The sequence below is a fragment of the Rhinolophus hipposideros genome (genome assembly GCF_964194185.1).
Source record: "Rhinolophus hipposideros genome assembly, chromosome: 10".
Taxonomy (NCBI): Eukaryota; Metazoa; Chordata; class Mammalia; order Chiroptera; family Rhinolophidae; genus Rhinolophus; species Rhinolophus hipposideros.
Genome location: NC_138056.1, coordinates 23,169,043 through 23,190,754, shown reverse-complemented (window position 1 = coordinate 23,190,754; position 21,712 = coordinate 23,169,043). Strand labels below are relative to the sequence as shown.

Here is a 21,712-nt window from a genome sequence, read left to right as displayed (position 1 = left end):
AGAGGTAAGGGTTAAATGGGATTGCAGAGGAGATTTGGAGCATCATGAGTACTCTGGGAACTGAGAGAGAGGAGGTCACTCAGAAAAGAAAGATGCCACGAAACGCAAGGGATTCTGGGGCCAGCTTTCACTTCCAAAATTAACTAGTTTTAAATTATTGCTTTATTGGGAAAGTTTGTTTTTCAAAAAAATCAGTAGGTTGAAAACAAGAGGGGCGGCAGTTTAGCTCAGTTGGTTAGAGTGCAATGCTCTTAACAAGGTTGCTGGTTCGATCCCCACGTGGGCCTCTGTGAGCTGAGCCCTTCACAACTAGACTGAAACAACTACTTGAGTTGGAGCTGATGGGTCCTGGAAAAACACTTAAAATAAATAAAAGTTAAAAAAAAAAGCGAGAGATAGTCATAATAGAAGTATCTGGTAGCCTGATAATACTCTATTTAAAAAAATAAGCAGGAGAAACTACTTACTCCATTTCAGAACATTTTCACACGTGCCAATATGAAAGGGTAAGTTTGCCTTCGTGGTCCATCAGGATGGCAGCTGTTTAACCCTGTACACATCTCCCTCTTACTACAGTTTTACCTATAAATGAACTGTTCTTGGGGAAAATTGGAAGTGGAGCATATGATAGGGTAGTCAAAACCAGGAAGTGACTTTGAATGAGCCTCTGGCAACAGGCCAACAAGTTTCCATGTCCTCTTCCATCTTAAGAGCAAAGGCTTATCAATATTAGTTTATAGACAATAGGCAATTACACAAAATACAGCATCGGAACCAAAAGTTGTTTTTAAAACGTGAGTTTTTGACACTTGGAAGGATTTCAATTCAAACTCTCAATTATATAATTACAAAAAAAAAAAAAGAAATCCATGTTTCAGGAAAACATACTTAATCTTAACATAAAATTCATGTCACTTATCACAAAGTTAGACAGTCAAGTGTATAAAGGAGAAACAAAACAGAAGCAGTATTTACAAAACTGGACTAAATGAGACATGAAGAATTTTTTGTTAATAAACAACACAATACATACTTTTACACACTACATTTCAAAACCGATGCATCTGTGAAAAATACGATAAAAGTCATAGCATTGAAGACTTTAAATTAAATTCAAGGTTGTCATATTGAAGATTTTATATTAAATTCAAGGTTGTAGAGTTGGAGACTAAATTCAAAGTCAAGCTCATAGTGATAAAGAGCAAATTCAAGGTCGTAATGATGAAAACTTTAAATTTAAGGACAGATTGTCTAAGAAAGGACAAAACTAGCACTCAAGCTATTTAGTCAATTAGTTCCCTGTGAGTACAAAATATATAGGAATCACTAAATGGATTAGCCTAATTACAAATTCTGTTCGTTTCTAAATGACACACAACTGCAAGAAGTCTTTTCACAGAATTATTCAGTCACATCGTTTCTCACTATCCTTGGGGATTTCTGCTATATTTTAAATCCTGATTCAAAACAATTCCCTCCCATTTCCATAGTTTTATAAGTATAAAATATTTTTAAACAAAGAAATGTCTGTTTCTTAGCTAGAGAACTATTCCCTTATTTCACCCTCTACCTCAACAACACAAAGTACACCCAAACAATTCAATTCCTAATGTAGTCGCATAGAACCCAGGACCTGGAACAATATTTCATGCTAGTTTTTCTGGCTATATGCTGAGGACAGTTATTTACATTATTAAGAAATCTATTTAACAGGCTGGATTCATTCCAGCGCTTCCATCAGCAGAGGTGTGCTAAAAAAGGCGAGAGCAGCGGCGTCTGCGAATGGGAACATCGAAAACTCTCCTCCGCCTCTCCTCGTCATCTTCGTCAGATTCCTCCATATCTGCTGAATCATCATCATCGTCTTCTTCCTCCTCCTGTTCTTCTTCCTCTTCCATCTCTTCATATTCATCAGGACCCATTTCCTTGAAAGAGAAAACAATCTTTTGATAAGAACTTCCATCAGTTTTTTATACTTATTTAATGCAAATTCTCATTTATCTAGACTCTAACCAACCGGACATACCAAATATGAATTGTTAGAGACTTGACCAGCACAATATTCACAATGCACATGCTGATGCAAGATTCCAGAATGTATGTTCTATCGCATGTCTAAAAATGCTCCATGTGGTTTTAATAGTAAGTAGATTTCATTAATACAGTACCTATATTTTACATTGTAGTTGATAATTCATTTACATGATAGTTGATAATTCATATAGCAAACAGACCACTCCTAACCACCTGATAAAATTTTACCGAATTTATCGTTATTAGTGTATTAAGCAACACCTCTTTATTAATATTTATGCTTACAGAAAAGAGGATGTCAAAATATTAGGAAGGTATGACCTCTACTGGTAAGTTTTATGTACTGTCAACAAGAGGTCTAAGAATTCTATTGAGTTCCTACCGTAGACACATCATTTCACTTCAACCACCGTTGGTAGCCTCTCCTTTTAAATTAACTTGTTGAAGGCTCTCAGGACAGTAGTGACGTTGACCATGAAACATCTGAACACCTCTTGTAAAGTTCAATTCCTCTTAAAGCGGTGTCTCTAATCAAGACTTACTCTGCTGTCAATTTTCTCTCACACTTTTGAAGACTCAATGAAAAGAGCTGCTTTGTTGGACATAATTCTTAACAGCAAGGAGGTCCCAGCTGGTAATGTGGGAAGTGTTGGGAAGCTTGGGGTGTGGCGTCAGCAAGTCCTTCCACCGAGGCTTTTATGCCATTATACGATGCAGCACGCCACTATGCTTGATGTCCTCTCCAACCACTCTCCCCGTTCACTGCCCTCCAGTACACTGGCGCCTTGCAGTTCTTCAAACACGCCAAGCATATTAGTGCTTCAGGATCACTCCACTTGCTATTCTTTACCTTGGAACACCCTTCTCCCACATATCCACCTGGTTCCCTCTACTTCTTTCAAGTCTTAACTCAAACGTCACCGAGGCCTTCCCTGATACATTTCTGTATTACAATAATCCAACAGGACACTCCTTATCCCCTTTACTCTGATTTTTCTGCAGAGCACATATTACTACTTGACCTAAGTACATAGTGTTTATTTGCTATACTTTGTCTCTTTTAACTAGAATGTAAATTTCAAGATAAAGATTTTGATGGTATTGTTCACTGCATTTTCCCCAACATCTAGTATGTATATATTCAATAAATATTGGTTGAACAAGCAAATTAGTTAATGTGGGAGAAAGGTATTGTATTTAGGATTTGTCACAGGGATTTTCACTTGGGATTTATTATAACACAAACAACAACAGAGAAAATATACATAAATATGGACATAAGATATTCCATTGTTTATCTTTGGATTTTTTTTCTTTAATCCAGGGAAACCGACTTTAAAATTCAGTAGGAGGTCCAAAAGGGGAAGGGGGAAAGGCTTAGGAAATTCTAAAACATTTAATCCAGGTAGTATGACTATTAATTATCTTAATGAAGAAGAAAACAAATATTGTTAAAGAAATCAATGTGGCTAACGAGGAAGATTGCTGATTATCACAGATAAAATGTATATACACAAACAGCAGATGGAAAGCAGAACACACACATGAGAATGGAAATAAATCAGTAGCAGGAGCCCCTAAAGTGTCTAAAAACAAACAACAACAAACCACTTATACCAAGAAAAGGCTTAAGACCAACTGAAAGTGTATTTTAAAGTGGCATGCAAAGTATAAAGCAAAAGAAAGGATTAAGCCTCCTAATTAATCATGTTGTTAGAGGACACAAAAGGAGAACAATTCAACTTCCATATCAAGAAAACTAATATTTAAACAGGAAAGGTACAACACCAATACAACACAATACAAAAACAATCCCCACTGCCTCCTTCATGTTAATTAGAAATAAGTCCAGAATTCTCATTTATTTTTATTGATTTCTCATTCTTAAGACAGAAAAAACATTTTCAACAAGGCAGGTGAAAATTTTATACTATTTGTGGTTGGGAAGACACTACAACTCTAAATAAGTAAGAACATAGTTAAAAGAGGGTTGAACATGTAATGAGTTTATTATTGTAATTTAAAATTATAAATTTAAAAATTTTAAAAAGGAATAAGTAAATATTATAAAAGTTCTCAGTTTTAATTTCTAACATGATAAATATCAATATAACCCACATAAGCAAGAGTTCTCTGGAGTCCTCATAACGTTTTTTAATTGTAGTTGACATACAATATTATATTAGTTTCAGGTGTACAACAATGTGATTAGACATATATATATGTATATATATACATTACGAAGTGATCACCACAATAAGTCTTGTAACCATCTGTCACCACACATAGTTATTAGAATGTTATTGACTATATTCCTTATGCTGTACTTTACATCCCCATGACTTATTTTATAACTGGCTGTTTGTACTTCTTAACCCCTTCACCTTTTCACTCATCTTCCCACCCCCAACCCCACCGGCGACCATCAGTTTGTTTTCTGTATCTATGAATTTGTTTGTTTTGTTTGTTTGTTTTTTAGATTCCACATGTAAGTGAAATCAAACGGCATTTGCCTTTCTCTGTCCGACTTATTTCACTTAGCATAATACTCTCTAGGTCCATCCATGTTGTCGCAAATGGCAAGATTTCATTCTTTTTTTATTGCTGAGTAATATTTCACTGTATATATGTACCTCTTCTTTATCCATTCATCTATCTAGGTTGCTTCCATATCTTGGCTATTGTAAATAATGTTGTAATGAACAAAGAAGTGCATATGTCTTTCTGAATTAGTATTCTTGATTTCTTCGTATAAATACCCAGAAGTGTTATTGTTGGGTATGGTAGTTCTATTTTTAATTTTTTGAGGAATCTCCAATAACTTTTAAGAGCTTAAGGGGGTCATGAGACCGAAAAGTTAGAGAATGACTATCCTTAAGTAAAGACTACTTTATACACATCCTAATAAACATTAAAAACAAGCCTCAACAGAATCAAACTGACCCAATAACAACAACTACCTGCCCAAACAACTCTCAACACTCTTTACACTTTATGTCAGGAATATTAGCAACTTTAGGACAAGGAATATTGTCGGAGATAGCGGGAGATTTTATAACAATAAAAGAAGCACTTCATGAAAAAGACATCACAATCCTAAGTATACTTGCATTTAATCATAGAGCTTCAAAATACATGAAGCAAATCTGATAGAATTAAAGAGAAATAGACAAAACTGTAATTATAATTGTAGATTACAACAATCATCTCTCAGAGAACAAAGACAAAAAAAAATCTGTAAATATATAGAAGACTTGAAAAACAGTAAATCAGTTTGACCTGTCATTTATAGAATAATATTCCCCAAAATAGCAGAATATACATTCTTTTCAAATACACAAAGATTATTTACCAAGATAGACCATAATTCTGGGCCATAATACATTTTAAAAGGATTGAAATTATACACAGCGAGTTCTCTAACCATAACAAAATTAGAAATCAATAATCAAAAGGTAACTGGAAAACCTCCAAATGTTTGGAAATTAACACATTTCTAGAAAAGTCATCAATCAAAATTAAATTACAAGGAAAATCTGAGAATATTTGGAATTAAATGTTAATGAAAATGCATCAAAATTTATGAAATGCAGCTAAAACAGTACTTAAAGGGAGAAAAGGTCTAAAATCAATAACTAAACTTCTGCCTTAAGAACCTAGAAAAAAAGCAAATTAAACCCAAAGTATGAGAAATTAAGACAACTGCAGAAATCAATGAAAACAGAAAATGAGCAAATAGAGAAAATCAGTGAAACCAAGTTGTTCTTTTAAATGATCAATAAAAGTGAAAATCCCCCTAGCTAAATGATGAACATAAGAGAATATATAAATTACCAATATTAAGAATAAAAGACATATGACTATAGCTCTTGCAGCCATTAAAAGGATTATCAAAGGAATATTGCAAATAATTTTATGCCAATAAATTCAACAGTTAGACAAAATGGACAAATTCCTTAAAAGACACAAATGACCAAAAGTTAAACAAGAAACAGAAAATATGAATATTAAAGAAATTAAATTCCGATTTCAAAACTTTTCCAAAGAGACCTCTAGCCCCTGACGACTCACTGATAAACTGTATCTAACATTTAAGGGTAAGATGACATCAACCTCATTCAGAAACTGGGCTAGTCAAAAATGGAAGACTCATAGGAAGCAGCAAGTTCCCAGAACTGGAAACATACAGAAAGCATTCCTTCACTGGGAGGGAAGCTAAACTTCACTTCTAAACCTAGACTGTAGATTGTTTTCAGCAGATATACCACAAGTATAATGGCCTAAAGTCTCCTCATCATCCTTCTTTCTCCAAACTGGAGTTGGGAATGTGTCAATGCTGGGTCAGATTAATATCATGTCCATCTTCCCATACGTATTTTAGACCCACTCTTCAGGGTCATCCCAGGAGCCAGACGGCTTTTACTGAACATTTGAGGCCTACAACTCAATTACATTCTTCTGGGTCTACAATTCATATTTTATTCCTATTCTATAACTGGGTCTCATAATTTTCTCTAATCCTTTTATAGCCCAGAAGATTGGGGTTACTGCTATACCTGTCATAAGGTAACCCTAAATGAGATTTTAAAATATACCTAGTTGACTTAGTATATGATCCCAAACAAGGACTACTAAAATTAAATCCTCTTTGTAATGATTTCTATAGGATATTTGTATTATTTTACAAAATTGGGAGTTTTAGCAAAAACACTGTAAGAAATTGTTTCCCCAGTCTTAATGAAATAAAATAAAGCAGATTATAGCTGGCCTAATGTGGTGTTTCTCCTTAGTTGACAGAAGTATTTTTGGAAACAGTGGAAAAGAGGCTGAACTTTCAAAACCAGTAACTACTCTATGTGATACTATAATGGTGGATACATGTCATTATACATCTGTCCAAATCCATAGCATGTACAACACCAAGAGTGAACCCTAATGTAAATTTTGGCTTTGGGTGATAATGTGTCAGTGTAGGTTCATCAATTGTAATAATGGTACTGCTCTGGTGGGAGATATTATATGGGGGCAGAGGATATATGGGCAATCTCTGTACCTTCTGCTCAATTTTGCTGTGAATCTACAACTGCTCTAAAAAACAAGATCTATAAAAAATAAACTAACAAACAAAAACAGGTAACAGTAGAGTTACTCTGATTGAAGAACATGGAGCCTAGCTACTTATTGTCTACTATTGTGAATATGTCCCCCAACATATTCACACATCCCACCCCTCTCCAATATAATTCCCTCACAATTTCTAGGGTTCTCTGGAACACAATTTATAAACTATGTGTCTGGCTAATTAACAAAGACCCTCTGTGGAGTTAATTTTACAAAGTCATGTAAATCAGCACCAGAGGAAAATTTAACCTACCAATCGAGCTATAGACACCCTGAATGTCGGACATGCCATATGGAATCGGGGAATGGCGACATTAAAGATCTTGTCTTTAAAGTAAAGAAAGTGGAAAGTATAATATCCTTCCATATATCCCGATGTTGTGGAGAATGTGGTACAACTTGTGTATTCATATACCCGACCAGGGCTGATGATTGGAAATTCACCTGCAGAGAAAACAATAACAATAAACCAAAGTATAAAATTCAGTTCTTCATCACAGCAATTAAGATATGTCCTCTAGGGGATTACGTAAACTATGTTAAAGTAAATTCACAATCAGAAACAACTTCTAAAAGGAAGTACAACAAAATGTTAACAGTGACTATGAGTGAGTATTTTAACATGATTTTTTGTTATAATTCCCCTAGTTCTCTGGGAAATAGGGAGATACATCTTGTAAAATAAAACAAGAAAAGAATTATTTTATTTTTCAAAATGTTTTGAGGCATTTTAGACACTAGTTTTAAGATATGGTTAACAAAGTATCACAGACACAAGTTTAAACACAGATAAGGATCATCTAAATGTTTAAAACATAAAACTCTGAGGATGCATCTTAAGCATTAAGCCCAGACAAAATGGCAGTCAACAGGGAGAGTTATTACTCCAAAGGATCAAATGACTGAAAAAAAAATTACAGCTTTAATAAAATTCTTTAGCACTATCCCCAAATAAATCCAGGAATAATTCCTTAAATAAACATACAAAATATGAATTTAATTGTTGGCAATGAATTAGAACAACTTTAATGTGAACCAAATTTTGTACATGCTTAGGTCAGATTACAGAACTGTATAGCTTAAATATGTTATTTTCTTGAAGCATAAATACAAAATCTGAAGAATCTAAGGGTTCAGAAACTTAAGATAATCATAATTTTTTAAAAAGCTGAATGTCAATGGAAATCAAGCTACAGATGATTGAAGTCATTTCCCCAAAATTTAAAAAAGATGACCAATATGAAATTTATTCTCTTTCTGCCCTATGCCTGGTACCCCTGCAGAATATGATAATGAAATATTACACAGCTTAAAAAAAAAAAAAAGAACTTACGAAGGAAAAGCAAGGATCTCAGGTGATCCACAGAATGGAAACTCAATTCCTGAATAATTAAGTTTGCTATAATTTTAGAAAAATTATGTTTAAAGTATTAAAGTGACAGAATAATGACTTTTACATTTTATATTGATGAAGCAAACGTATTGTAGTTAGAAGTCTAGAATTGATGGTATCGTTCACATTGTAAACACAGCTACTAAAAAGATGCCATCTTATCCATTAACATCGCGCATTTTCCAAACTGTGTGTCACATACATGCTCCTCCAAAATGTCTTAGGAGCAACTGATGTATAAACCCAAATCTTGCATTACATACCAACTACTCCAGGTCCTTGAACTTCTTCTACATCACCTTTAGCATTTGTTATTCTCCAATAGCGACTGTCCAACTGACAAGCCTTCTCAGGAAGTGCATCCTTTGACATTTCAATCCTGGAGAAGGGAATGGGGCGAAAGAGGCACAAATCAGGCCTTTTTTGGTTTCTTTTGTTTAAAAGCTATAGTATTTGGGATAAGACCATGAAGGGAATTTCCAAAAAAAATTAAGAAACCCAACCCAAAGTCTGTGTTAAGCATCTACTTCTGGAAGTTCTCCAAGATATTGGCCTGATTATCTTGGCTCCCCAATTTCATTCAATTTACACACCTGTCTTTCAGTGAGGATCTACAATACAAAGGGCAACATAAAAACTTACAAAGACACGCTTACAATAATCTTTCACTGTTCCAATAAAGATCAGTGTGGGAAATACTTTCTAGAATTATAGTGCCATGAAAAAATTCTGTTTTAAAAAACTGAGTCTTTTTTTCACTACAAGGCTATGCAACCCATTTCCCCCTTTTTCCATTAGTTTCTAGAAAGCACAAAGCAAAATGTCATTATTCAGTTACTGGGATTACACTTTGACTCTGCTTCCCAATACTGTTATTTTCCTCCCTTCCTCTGGGAATCTGCTGCCTCTTATTTTCATTTTGAATATCCTATAAGTGTGTGTTGGTATTATTATTTTAAGCATGTCTCGGTCCTATGCGAAGTCTAAAGTAAACAGCAAACATCTATACATATGTAACTAGACATATCAAAGGCTACATAAAAGCCACTTCCTAGGATGCTCCTGCTAAGTATACATTACGAAAATATTTCTAGAATGTATATATGCATGTATATGTATTTTTAAAACACTCTGTATAACATCATAAAGTATACAAAAAAATATCAAAAACAAAGTATCCATAGTCCCTCAGAGCAGTAAGTTGTCTTTATGTCATAGCACAAGAGTATTTCTAATGAAAGTGAATTTAATATTTGTTTTTTATTTAACCAAATCCAGTACTTAACACCATGTTTGATATACAGGCAGTGCTCAATAAATATTTGACTTTTAATTGAATCTAGACATGCCAGATGAAATTTAAAAAGCATGATTTTATCAGGCAATTTTGATAGGTTCCAGAAAGCAGTACCAGTCTAATTTTGACTTTTCATGATGATTACAACTTAGTGGTCCACCTTGCAAAGAGGCACAATACTTGTATTTGCAAGAAATAAATAACTTAGAGTTTAATATAAACTCAAGGTACTTAACAAACACTATATTGTAGAAAATTTTGTTACCCACATTCCTCCACAATTCAGCAAGAAGCTGCTTTTCAAACTGTGTTTCATAAATCATGTCAAATAGGGCAATAACAACACATCCATAGGATATATCCCACTATAAAAGGCGACCCCTTTAAAATTCTCACCTGATTCGGTACGTGAAGAAATAGTGGGGTGGATGTACAGAGCTCAGTTCTGGCAGAAACGATGTGGAAACTGAAACTGTAATATCCCCAGTTGTTGCTACACACTCTGGATCATGAACATATCTAGGTAATTTTAAAAATTAAATATTTTTCAGTCAACTAACGTCAATTCTTTAAGATAAAAAGTTTAAAGATACAAAGCAATATATACTATACTTCACTTTAGGATCGAAAATTTAAATCCTATTTGGGAACTTAAAGGGATAGCCCTCTTAAGCTAAGAGAAAACTAGAAATTATAAATAAACCAGAAAACCTTGAAGACTCTGGATCAGTAATGAGAGCCGTCAAGGTTCTGTCATCCGTGGTTAACTTGGAAACTAAAAAGATCTTATCTCCATTTTCAGAGCTAACGAAACTTTTAGGACATCTGAAAACCCAACTAGACCCTATAAACAGTGGCTCTGACAATAAAAATGCGTTAGTATGTTATTATAGGGGCCACTATTATATACTTAATCTATCATTTCTGCCAACCATGCTACTATGAACCAATATTACCTCTAATACTATCTATAATACCTGGACATTCCATTTAGAGATAATAGATAATATTTGCAAAGTGGAGTTAGTTAATAGTTACTGACTTGCTATTCATAATAAATCTACTAATTGGCATATAGCTTTTTTTTTTCTTCAAAAAGAACTATACAACTTCTATAAAGCCGTAACTTCTAAATCAAAACCAGTTTTTTCTCTTGATTCTTCAAGCAAGAAAAATACTGGCTGTTCAAGTGTTTGGATGTTTTGGCTTTAAAGTGAGAATAAAATCGATTTATGATTATGAGAGGTTCTGTTGTTAACCTTCCTGGGAAAATTCATCTAATGCTCTGTAACTGAATGTTTTTACTGATTATAATCATTCCAGTCCCAAAAAGCCCTAAGTGAAATACCTGAAAATTTGGTCTCTGATGATAGGGAAGCCACCTGATACAACATTGTTGACATAAGAAGTGAACCAGTCAGTAAAAGTAGCACCTGTAAAGCAGGAAGGGAGAAAGGAGGACAAATTGTTTTTGTAAAATCAATCAGGAAACAATTGTAATTCCTCTATGCTTAAGATGTGATGTCAAAACTAGAAACATTTATAGATATAATTCCACTAGTCTTTTATTAGGTAAATTTCTATCCTCAATTTTATCCATCTTATTCCCAACTACTTTAATTGGGAATTCTCCAACTACTTTCAAACTACTTTTTACACTTAAAATTAAATAATAGATTTTTAAACTTTAATTTGTTCCAGTATAAGAATGAAAAGCCTTCTCTTTATAATTTCTTGAACAAAGGAGATACAGTCACTTTTAGGAAGAAACTACAGGAAAAATATCAGCACCTATCCTCAGACAATCAGGGTACATCCTGACTCATGCTCCGCCTGGATATCTAACAGGGGTGTGATACTATGGAATTCTGGGCATCAGGACAATCCCAAAGGAGACTAGTGACACTACGGCAGACTCCAATGCACAGCGGTCCTCCATAGTCTCAGTGACCAGCTCGCAGCAGAAAAGAATGACTAGAACAGGCCAGTCCAGCTCATACATCCATGATCTACTGATTGGAGCAATAACCAGCATTTAATTTACATAAATTATGCTTGCCCCTTCTAGGTACTACAACATAACTTTATGAGACCCCCCCCCCATTTATTAATACATCTCAGTGCCTAGCACTCTAGTCCCTTAATCAATGATGTCCATGAATTTCTTTGTAATCTTGTTCTATTAACCCAGTTTCTGTACTCTGCCACATGGAATGTCAGATGCTAAATTTATAGTATGTACTTAACATTCTATTTTGGGAATGATAGAAGATATGATTTAAGCTTGGGTCTGATTTATCAAATGCTATTACATTCAAAAGGATCACTGAACATCTGTTCACTCTGAGCAAGTTATTAAGGAGCCTATTTTTAATGACATGAATAATATTAAAATTCATAAAAGATACAATTTTATGTTTTGAGAACTAGTAATTTCCTTGTGGAATTAAAAAAATAATTTAGTATATTTCATGGAATAAAATGGTATGTAAGAAAAAGAAATTTCTTATGATTTACATAAAACAGAAACTGACATACTTAACGTACTTAAATTTATTATAAGACATACATACCAAAGTGTGTTCTTTAAAATGAGGACGGAATTTTCTATGCAACTTTCACTACCCTAAACTTATCTGAACATAGAATCCAGTTTTCTTAAATATCTATCAATAATGCACTGAACACCAGGAGATTCTATCTTATATTAGGGTTTTATCAAGGTAGCTTAAAGGACACTGCTTTCTTATCTTTCCTCCCAGCACGAACTTCCTACCTCATCTCTTCGCAGAGTATCTCAAATCTTTTGTTTTGCTTTCTAATTCTAGGAGAAATCCCAACTACCAGAATAGTATTAGCAGACCTTAGTACTCTGCTCTAGTGGTGGGGTCTTGCATACCACATCAGACCAGCACCAAACTAAGAGTAAGAAACTCAGAACCTAGCAGGCAGCTTACCTTAGAGCTCAGGCAGCCTTCAGTTTATGGACTGAGTAGCAAGCACCATTGCACTAGAGCTAAGGAAACTTTTGGGACATTTAAAAACCCAGCTATACCCTATAAACAGTGGCTCTGAAATCATGACGATCACCTCTGAAAGAATGTGTTACGCAAAGATGCCAAAGAGGGCAATTAGCAGGGACATAACCCCAGTGTTTGCTTAATTGAGAAACCACAAACCACTTGAATCAGGGAGATCCCAAAGCTAGGGGTTAAGTGTAAAAGCTTTTTATAACTCACTATGTACGAGCGAGAGCTTCTTGATTTTGTGAAGGACACCAAAACCTAGAATGTGCCAAAGTATGGAATAAACGGAGACTTATACTGTGTCCAAACTGCCAAGTAGAAGAAATAATTAAACACAGACACCTTACCCTGCAAGGGCCCTTTATTATTAGCATAAGGGGATGTTTAATCTGTGCTAGAAATGCCATTCAAAAGCAAAATGGATAGTCAGGAAGCTTCTCTTAAGTGAGCAAAATCTAAGCAAAACAAGAGTGGATGAATAGCAAAGGGGTGAGCTGCACCTGCATACAAATTTAATTGTTCTCAAATCCTATGAGAAAAACTCTTTTAAGGCAAAGAAAAAGGAGTTTATGAAGCTCAGTTTATGCTGGTCTCTGCGGTCTGCAGTTTTGAAGTCTCTGGTGTGACTCATCAGTATTTTACTATACAGCACTGACACAAACGAGAAAAAGTATAAAGTAGTTTTATATATTTGTATCTCTATGTATTAATATGATTGACAGAAAATGCATGTGCATGTACTTTCTATATACTCATAGAAATTCTATACATTTCACTGTCCTATAGCAGAGTCCTAAGAGAATAAAATTGTATAAGGCATGGCTTTTTTCCAAATAGAAACCAACTTCAAATGAAGTACAAGGGCTATGCTAATGAGAGCCTAGATACAGTACTTGAATAAACCAGCAAGCCTAAAGAAATACAAGTATAAAACTGCCAAGTAACTGAAAAGTTTCTACCAACTTAATTTTTTTGACCTGAAGGAAGAAGGGTAAAAACGACTTTATTTTTTCTCCTACCTATGATAAACATGTCAATAGCAGCTGGATTCCGAGCCATTTGGTCCTAGGTGAGAAAAAGGATATTATAATTGAGAAAAATAAATTTTACTTAATTTCTCATTGTTCATTATCTATATTTTTCCCTGGAGACAAGGCAAAGCAGATAAAAACAACTTAAGTGCTCTAGCCAATACTCACTCTTCACACTTTTCAGTTCCTACTCTTAGAACTGAAGAAATAAGATGGAAACCAAATACCATATTTTCTAATTACATTAAAATCCTAACAAAAGCCTCCTAAAAAGCACCTACATTTTTCAACTACTCAAATACCTACTGAAGAGTTCAGTAGGTATACCAAATGATGTTCAAAAGCTCAATTTTTAAAGTTAGCAATGTATATTACAATTAATTACTTGCACAAAAAGCTCCTTAGTTTTCCTTAAAACTGAAATGCCTTAACACAAATTACAGCTTTCTCTCTGTATGTACAACAGTTTGTATTGTTTGTCCATTGGTAAAATTTTCTTTTGGCCTTCCACGCTATTATGTTAGATTATTAGCCATTTAGTTAGACAGGTCTATGATTAAATTGCATAATGCTCTAGGTCCATTCCACAGCCCTGAAAGTTTCCAATATACACATTTATACACTCATCAGAACACATCTTAAAGCCATATTTAAACACACGTCCTACTTACGGGACATTGGTAGAAAACTTCATTTTTGTTTCGGCCCTCCGCCGCTTCCACGGCTATGTACTGACTCAAACCAGTATGTATGCAAAAAGTTAAAGGGAGACAGTGTTTCAGTCCCTGTCTCTGCTGGAAGCCTCCAGCAGCCGTATCGACATCTAACAGATCCTCAGAACGATAGTGATTAGACAGTGCCATACTTCCCAACAACCTGAGAACAGACTCAAAAATTTAATCAATTGCAGTGCCAAACAACTGTGCTTTATATCTTTTTGATGAGTAACTTCACATTAACAACTTTATAAGAACTGATTAATATGTCGATTCTAAACTGAGAATGCCAAAAACACCACAATTTCTATATATTAAATTTGAACTCTTGAGTGGAAAGATTCTGATTTAAATTAAAAGTGTACATGTCTAAAATAGCTAAACGTCAGCTTTGTTTCAAAGAAAAATAGTTGTATTGCTTTCAAGAATCTACCTTGCCATGATAAACTGATTTGTCAGTGTTTTGTTATATATGCATGTGTGGCTAATGTTTAAAGAGGTAAATCTCCTCTGATACCTTTACCTTCATACAACCTTTAGCTTACTCTATCCTACCAGACAGTATAAATGTTAATCAGACTAAAACTTGTCAAAATTTTCATAAGCCTAGGATGTGTGGGATCTAAATTCATCTCACTGCCCGTGCATGAGAACAACACAGGTGTGGGTCTTGGACGATACTCCTATCCTAAGTCTCACTGTTTGGGCTGTGGATAGATACAAATTCCTGTACTGAAACTGACAACCTGTTTGTCATGTCAATTCTGGGCAACTCTTTCAATAAGTTCTCTTCTATTTGCTCTTAAAATGTGACAATTTCTCAATTTTGTCAAATTTCAGTTCAATAGGAAAACAGATTAGGAAAAAAAAAGCCACTAATTTAGGCTTATCTAGTCCTAGCTGCCCAATATTTGATACTGAATACTACCTTGTAATCTCGGCATGATAACCTTCAAGATTCCCCGTACTCACTCAACCCAGATCTGAAATGATAGCAGGGCCACATAGGGTTTTTTATTGGCACCACGTTCCAATAAGAACAATGCAAAGTTCACCCTAAATTCTTATTAGCATTTCACAAATGCAATATCTCTGAAACAGCTTACTTTCATAAAAGAAGCAGACCCATTCAAAGCATATTGTTTTTTAAATTGTGAGTGAATATGACAGCCACTATGTGGTCTGCTTTCCCCAAAAGGTTCCACAATCAATATTCATCTTTTAGAAGTTAAGTTTAAAATAGGCCACTTAATTTTAGGCTATACTTGAACAGGACAAAATTGTATTATCTTTAGCTCTGAACAAATTATTGCTTTTCACATGTATGGTAAAAGAATTTGCATCAAGCTCTCAAACACAAATTACCTGGCCTGTAACAGGATAAATATTTCAAGGGTTCCAAACAGCGTCATTTAAAATATACTCACACATACACCTCCCTCTATGTCCCACAGCCCTCACACCTAAACAGACTTCATTGTAACTATAATGATGTGTTGATAAAAATAATGTTTTATGAGATATGTATTTTTGTAAAATCAAATTCAAGCTGTAGATTTTGTCTTATGGATTGCTAAAAGAGGGAATTCCTATACTCCTTTAATCTATTAAGTGTAACTACAAACACAGTTTACTTTCACTCAAGAAAATAAGCCAAAGAGCAAACATCTTACCCGGGAACCACTAACTTCTGCCCGTTGTGGATACGATATGAACATCGATAATCATCCGGAAGCTTGCAACCAATCTGAGCTTCCACAGCGTCTAGGTCTTCCTCTCGAGCACCCTCTGCAAATGCATCAAAAAGCAAATTAGGAAGAAACAGTAAGCCTCAACTCTAAGATGAAACACAGTCTTTCCGCTAGCCAATGAAACAATCTTAGAGCAAGGGAATTCTGTCCAAAATGCATTGCGAACTACAGGGAAATGAATGGAAAATTCAGAGAAATATTATATCATTTTAGATTGGCACTGACATTTGAAGCACTGAGCAAGCAAATTCCTGTTTCCTCTCAACAGGGAAAACGCTGGTACTAAGTAAAATGTGGAAAGGTAGACACCAATGAAATCCACAGTAATTTTTTTCACATTACAGTGCAAACATTCGGGCATACCTCATTTTTCTTACTCTAATATACTCACACTTCCCTATTAAAAAAAAAAAATCTCCAGAAGTTCTCTATGCTGGTATTCAAGAGTCTTAATGTAGTCTCTAATTGGGAAATATAGGACATAGGTGTAGGTTCACCCTGTGAGGAAGCAAATAACTTGATTTCAATTTTGCATGTTTGTAAGCCTGCCATATATTCTAGCTTTAAAAAGCAGGAACTAATTACAAATTCCAAGAGATTTACTTCTAGCAATGGCCCACCAGGTTGTAGGACCAAACCTTTTGCTGAGAACTAGAAAAACTGAACAACAGAAAATTCATTTCAATGGTTTTGGAGAACCTCAAAGACAGTGAGAAACGGCAGGGGTGAGGGAGTCCAGAAGAAACTAATGGGTTAGCCAGCCTTCGGATTTGCAGCCACGTTGTCTGTGAGGCAACTGGCAATTCTGAAAGCAACCATGAAGCTGAGAAACCAAGAAGCTGAACAAGGCTTTCAGCAGGATCACAAGACTGAATGAATTTTCCAAAATTGATGAAAGAAAACATCAGACCATAGATTCAAGAAGGATTATAAACTCCATGGAGAATAATTACAAAGAAAATCATATCTAGACACATTACTGGAAAACTGCTGAAAATCAAAGACAGAGAAATCTTAAAAACAGCCAGAAAAGGGAGAAAAAAGCCACATGATCACCTTCAATGGAACAATAATCCAGACACCTAAATTCTCAACAGGAACAAGCCAGAAGGAAAAAAATCATTGCTGTCTAGAATTCTATATCCAGTGAAATATGTTTCAAAAGTGAAGATGAAATAATTTTTAGACAAAAAAAACCTGAAAAAATTCAGCAGTAGCAGTCCCTCGTTTTAAAAAATACTAAAAGGAATTCTTCAGGCAGAGAAAAATGATCCCAGATAAAAGCATGAAGATGCAGGAAGAAATGAAAAGCAACCAGAAAAGATAAATCTAAATTAATATTGAAAAAAGAACATTTTCAGGAATATAATATATGAAAATTAAAATCACAAAAACTATAATACAAAAGGCAGGAGGGAGGTAGAGTTAACATTTTCTAACGTATACTAATTTAAAACAGACTTTAGTTAAATAAAAAGGGGGGATACAGCATAAAAGATAATTAAGACGAATGTAAAAACACCTGCTCAGGTGATACAAATGAAAAACAATAGAAACACGGTATATTTAAACTCCAATATATTAGTAATTACATTAAAAACAGACTATGTAGGGGCTGGCCCGGTGGCTTAGGCGGTTAGAGCTCCACGCTCCTAACTCCGAAGACTGCCGGTTCGATTCCCACATGGGCCAACCACAAGGTTGGGCTCTCAACCACAAGGTTGCCAGTTGGATTCCTTGAGTCCCACAAGGGATGGTGGGCAGCGCCCCCTGCAACTAAGATTGAACACGGCACCTTGAGCTGAGCTGCCACTGAGCTCCCAGATGGCTCAGTTGGTTGGAGCACATCCTCTCAAGTCCCGCAAGGGATGGTGGGTTGCAGCCCCTGCAACTAGTAAAGGCAACTTGGAAAAAAGTACTGGAAGTACACACTGTTCCCCAGTAAAGTCCTGTTCCCTTTTTAAAATAAATAAATAAAAATAAAAACAAAAATAGACTAAGTAATCTAATTAAAAGACAGACTGACAAATCAGATAAAAAACAAAACATGATCATATCCAAGAGGAACATCTTAAAGATGTAGGTACAGAAAAAAACGCTAGAATAGCTCTAGTAAAATCACACAGAATAGACCTGGAGGCAAACAGCATTATTAGAGGTAATGGAGGAATTTTTTATAATGGCAAAAAGGTTAAATTCACTACACAAATATTATAATTCTAATTTTGTGTCTAACAGCTTCAATATATATGTATATATTTAAAATGAACTAAAATGGAAAAAGATATATCTACAATCATAGTGGGTATATTAATTTTCTATTGCTACAATAGTAGTAGCTTAAAACTGTCATTAATTATCTCCATTTATGTACATCAGAAGTCTGACATGTCTGAATTGGATCTTTTGCTCAAGTTCCACAAGTCTGAAATCATGATGTCAACTAAGGCTGCTATCTTATCTCGTGCATCTTATGCTTGGGATTCTCTTCCAAGCTCACTGGTTGTTGGCAGAATTCAGTTCCTTGCAGTTGTAGCTGAGACCCTCAGCGGCCATTCCCAATGACCTGGCCCTCTCCATAACCTGTCAGCTTGCTTATTCAAGGCCACAGGAAAGACACCCATGCTTCAAATCTCTTTGATTTCTGGAAGGGTCCAGTTCCTTTTAGGACTCACCTGAGTAGGTCAGGCCCCCTCAAGACAATTTCCTGTGATTAATGATTAACTCAAATCAACAAATTTGGAACTTTAATTAATTACATCTGCAAAACCCCTTCATCTTTGTCATGTAATATGACCTCAACACAGGACTAAAACCAATGATATCCACAGCACCATTCACACTCAAGGGGAGTATATTATTACACTATGCAAGTGTGGAAATCTTGGGAACTATCTCGGAATTCTGCCTAGCACAGTGAGAAATTTTAACATACCTCTCAGTAACTAATAGAACAAGTAGCAAAAAAAATTAGTAAAAGGGCAGAAGATTTCAACAAAATTAACAATTTTTGCCTAATTTTACGTATCACTGATTCTAACAGTGGCAGAATATACAATCTTTTCAAGTGTACATAGACATTTGCCAAAATGGATTATATACTGGACAACAGAACAAATCACAACAAAATTCAAACGACTGAACTCATATATTTTCTGATCACAATGGAATTAAAATACAAATTATATAGAAAAGATTACTTAAAAAGCCCCGAATGTTCGGAAATCAAGCAATATATTTTTATATAAACCCTGGGTCAAAATTAAAGTGAACAGAAATCAGAAAATATTTTGAACTATGTTAATGAAAATGCAATGTATTATTTGTGAAATGAAGCTATGTTTAGAGGGAAATTTATAGCCCTAAAGTCATTTGACAAAAACAAGAAAAGCTGAAAATTTATAATCTTAGTAATCATCTCAAGTCAGGAAAAAAGCCACAGTAAAATAAACTCAAAGAAATCAGAGAAATTAATGAAATAAGAAGCAAGAAACAAACATAGAGGATTGACAGGGATGGCCAGATGGCTCACTTGGTTATAGCGCACAGTGCGAGCTCTGAGCAACAGCGTTGCCGGTTCGATTCCCACATGGGCCAGTGAGCTGCGTCCTGCACAACTAGATTGAAAACAACAAGTTGCTGCTGAGCTGCCTGAGCTCCCAGGCAGCTGGCAGAATGTGCTCTCAACAAACTTGCCAGTTCAATTCCCACATGGGATGGTGGGGTGCACCCCCTGCAACTAAGATTGAACATGGCACGTTGAGCTGAGTTGCTGCTAAGCTGTTGAGGGGCAGCCGGATGGCTCAGTTGGTTAGAGCACGTGCTCTCAACAATATGGTTGCAGGTTTGACTCCCGCATGGGATGGTGGGCTGCACCACCCCACAACTAGACTGAAAACGGCAACTGGACTTGAGGCTGAACTGCACCCTCCACAACTATGATTGAAGGACAACAACTTGACTTGGAGCTGATGGGTCCTGGGAAAAACACACTGTTCTCCAGTAAAGTCCTGGAAATACACACTGTTCCCCTTTTCCAATTAAAAAGAAAAAAATCTTTAAAAAAAAACAAACAAAAAGGATTGACAAAGGCAAATGCCAGTCCTATGAAAAGACTAATAAAATTGATTAGCCCTACCTAGCAAGACTGATCAAGAACAGAAACAAAGTACAAATAATACCAGAAATGGAAAAGTTAAATCACTGTAGATCCAACAAGCATCACAAAGGTAAGAGGATATTACGAAAAACTTTATAGCAATAAATTAGAAAATGTAGATGAAGTAGACAATTTCCTAGAAAAACACAAGTTATGAAAATTGACATGAAAATAAGCAGAAAATATGAACAGTACTATTTCTAATAAAGAGATTGAATGTTTAGTTTAAAATCTTCCCATAATAAAAACTCCAGGTTTGAATGGTTTCACTGTGCATTCTACTAATCATTTAAGCAAGAAATAAGGCCTGGTGGCTCAGGAGGTTGGAGCCCCTTGCTCCACCAATGCCGAGGTCGCCAGTTCGATTCCCACATGGGACAGTGAGCTGCGCCCTCTACAGCTAAGACTGTGAACAACAGCTCTCCCTGGAGCTGGGCTGCCATGAGCAGCCGGAGCTTGGCATAAGCTGCTGTGAGCTGCCCAGAGCAGCAGACCGACTGCCTCAATAGCCGGGGGTGGGGGGGGGAGGGAGAGCGCAAGGCTCATAACACCAGCATAAGCCAGGGAGCTGTGTCCTACCCAACTAGACTGAGAAACAACAGCTTGAACCGGATGATGGGGAAGGCGGAAGAAGCAAGGGGGGGACAGGGTGGAAAAGAAAACAAGTAAGGCCAAGCTGACATAAACTTTTTCAGGGAACAGAAAGAGGCAATACCTCCCAACTTGTCCAACTTGTTTTACAAGGCCAGCATCATCTTGATACCAATACCTGACAAGAACATTGTAAGAAAGGAAAATTACAGGCCAAACTCTCTCCTGAATATAGATGTAAAACCCCAATGAAATACTAGGCAATCAAATCTAACAATATAAAAAAGGATAACATATGAAAACCAAAGATTATTCCAGGAATGCAAAGTTGGTTTAACATTCAGAAAATCAATCAATGTAATTCAGCACATTAATAGAATGAAGTAGAAAAAATCATAAGGCTGGAAAGACATTTGATAAAAATTAAATTATCCATTTAAAACATGAAAACAAAAACCCCTCTTCTAGAACCAGGCTCAGAAGGTACTGTCTTCAGTCTGATAAAGAATATCTATGGGGCCGGCCCGGTGGCGCAGGCGGTTAGAGCTCCGTGCTCCTAACTCCGAAGGCTGCCGGTTCGATTCCCAACATGG

The 21,712-nt window shown here is 35.5% G+C and overlaps 1 protein-coding gene across 1 annotated transcript in view; it reads right to left on the bottom strand.

The window, feature by feature from the left end:
• Positions 1-781: 781 nt before the first annotated feature.
• Positions 782-21,712, bottom strand: part of LOC308503142 (F-box only protein 3) — a 32,874-nt gene continuing 11,943 nt past the window's right edge. Inside the window, exons 4-11 of the mRNA XM_081062184.1 lie at positions 16,292-16,406; positions 14,574-14,778; positions 13,891-13,936; positions 11,194-11,278; positions 10,242-10,364; positions 8,812-8,927; positions 7,409-7,599; positions 782-1,925 (exon numbers count right to left, since the gene is read on the bottom strand). Coding sequence (XP_080918310.1) covers positions 1,752-1,925; positions 7,409-7,599; positions 8,812-8,927; positions 10,242-10,364; positions 11,194-11,278; positions 13,891-13,936; positions 14,574-14,778; positions 16,292-16,406 — 1,055 coding nt within the window. The 3' untranslated portion in view covers positions 782-1,751. The remainder of the gene's footprint in view (positions 1,926-7,408; positions 7,600-8,811; positions 8,928-10,241; positions 10,365-11,193; positions 11,279-13,890; positions 13,937-14,573; positions 14,779-16,291; positions 16,407-21,712) is intronic.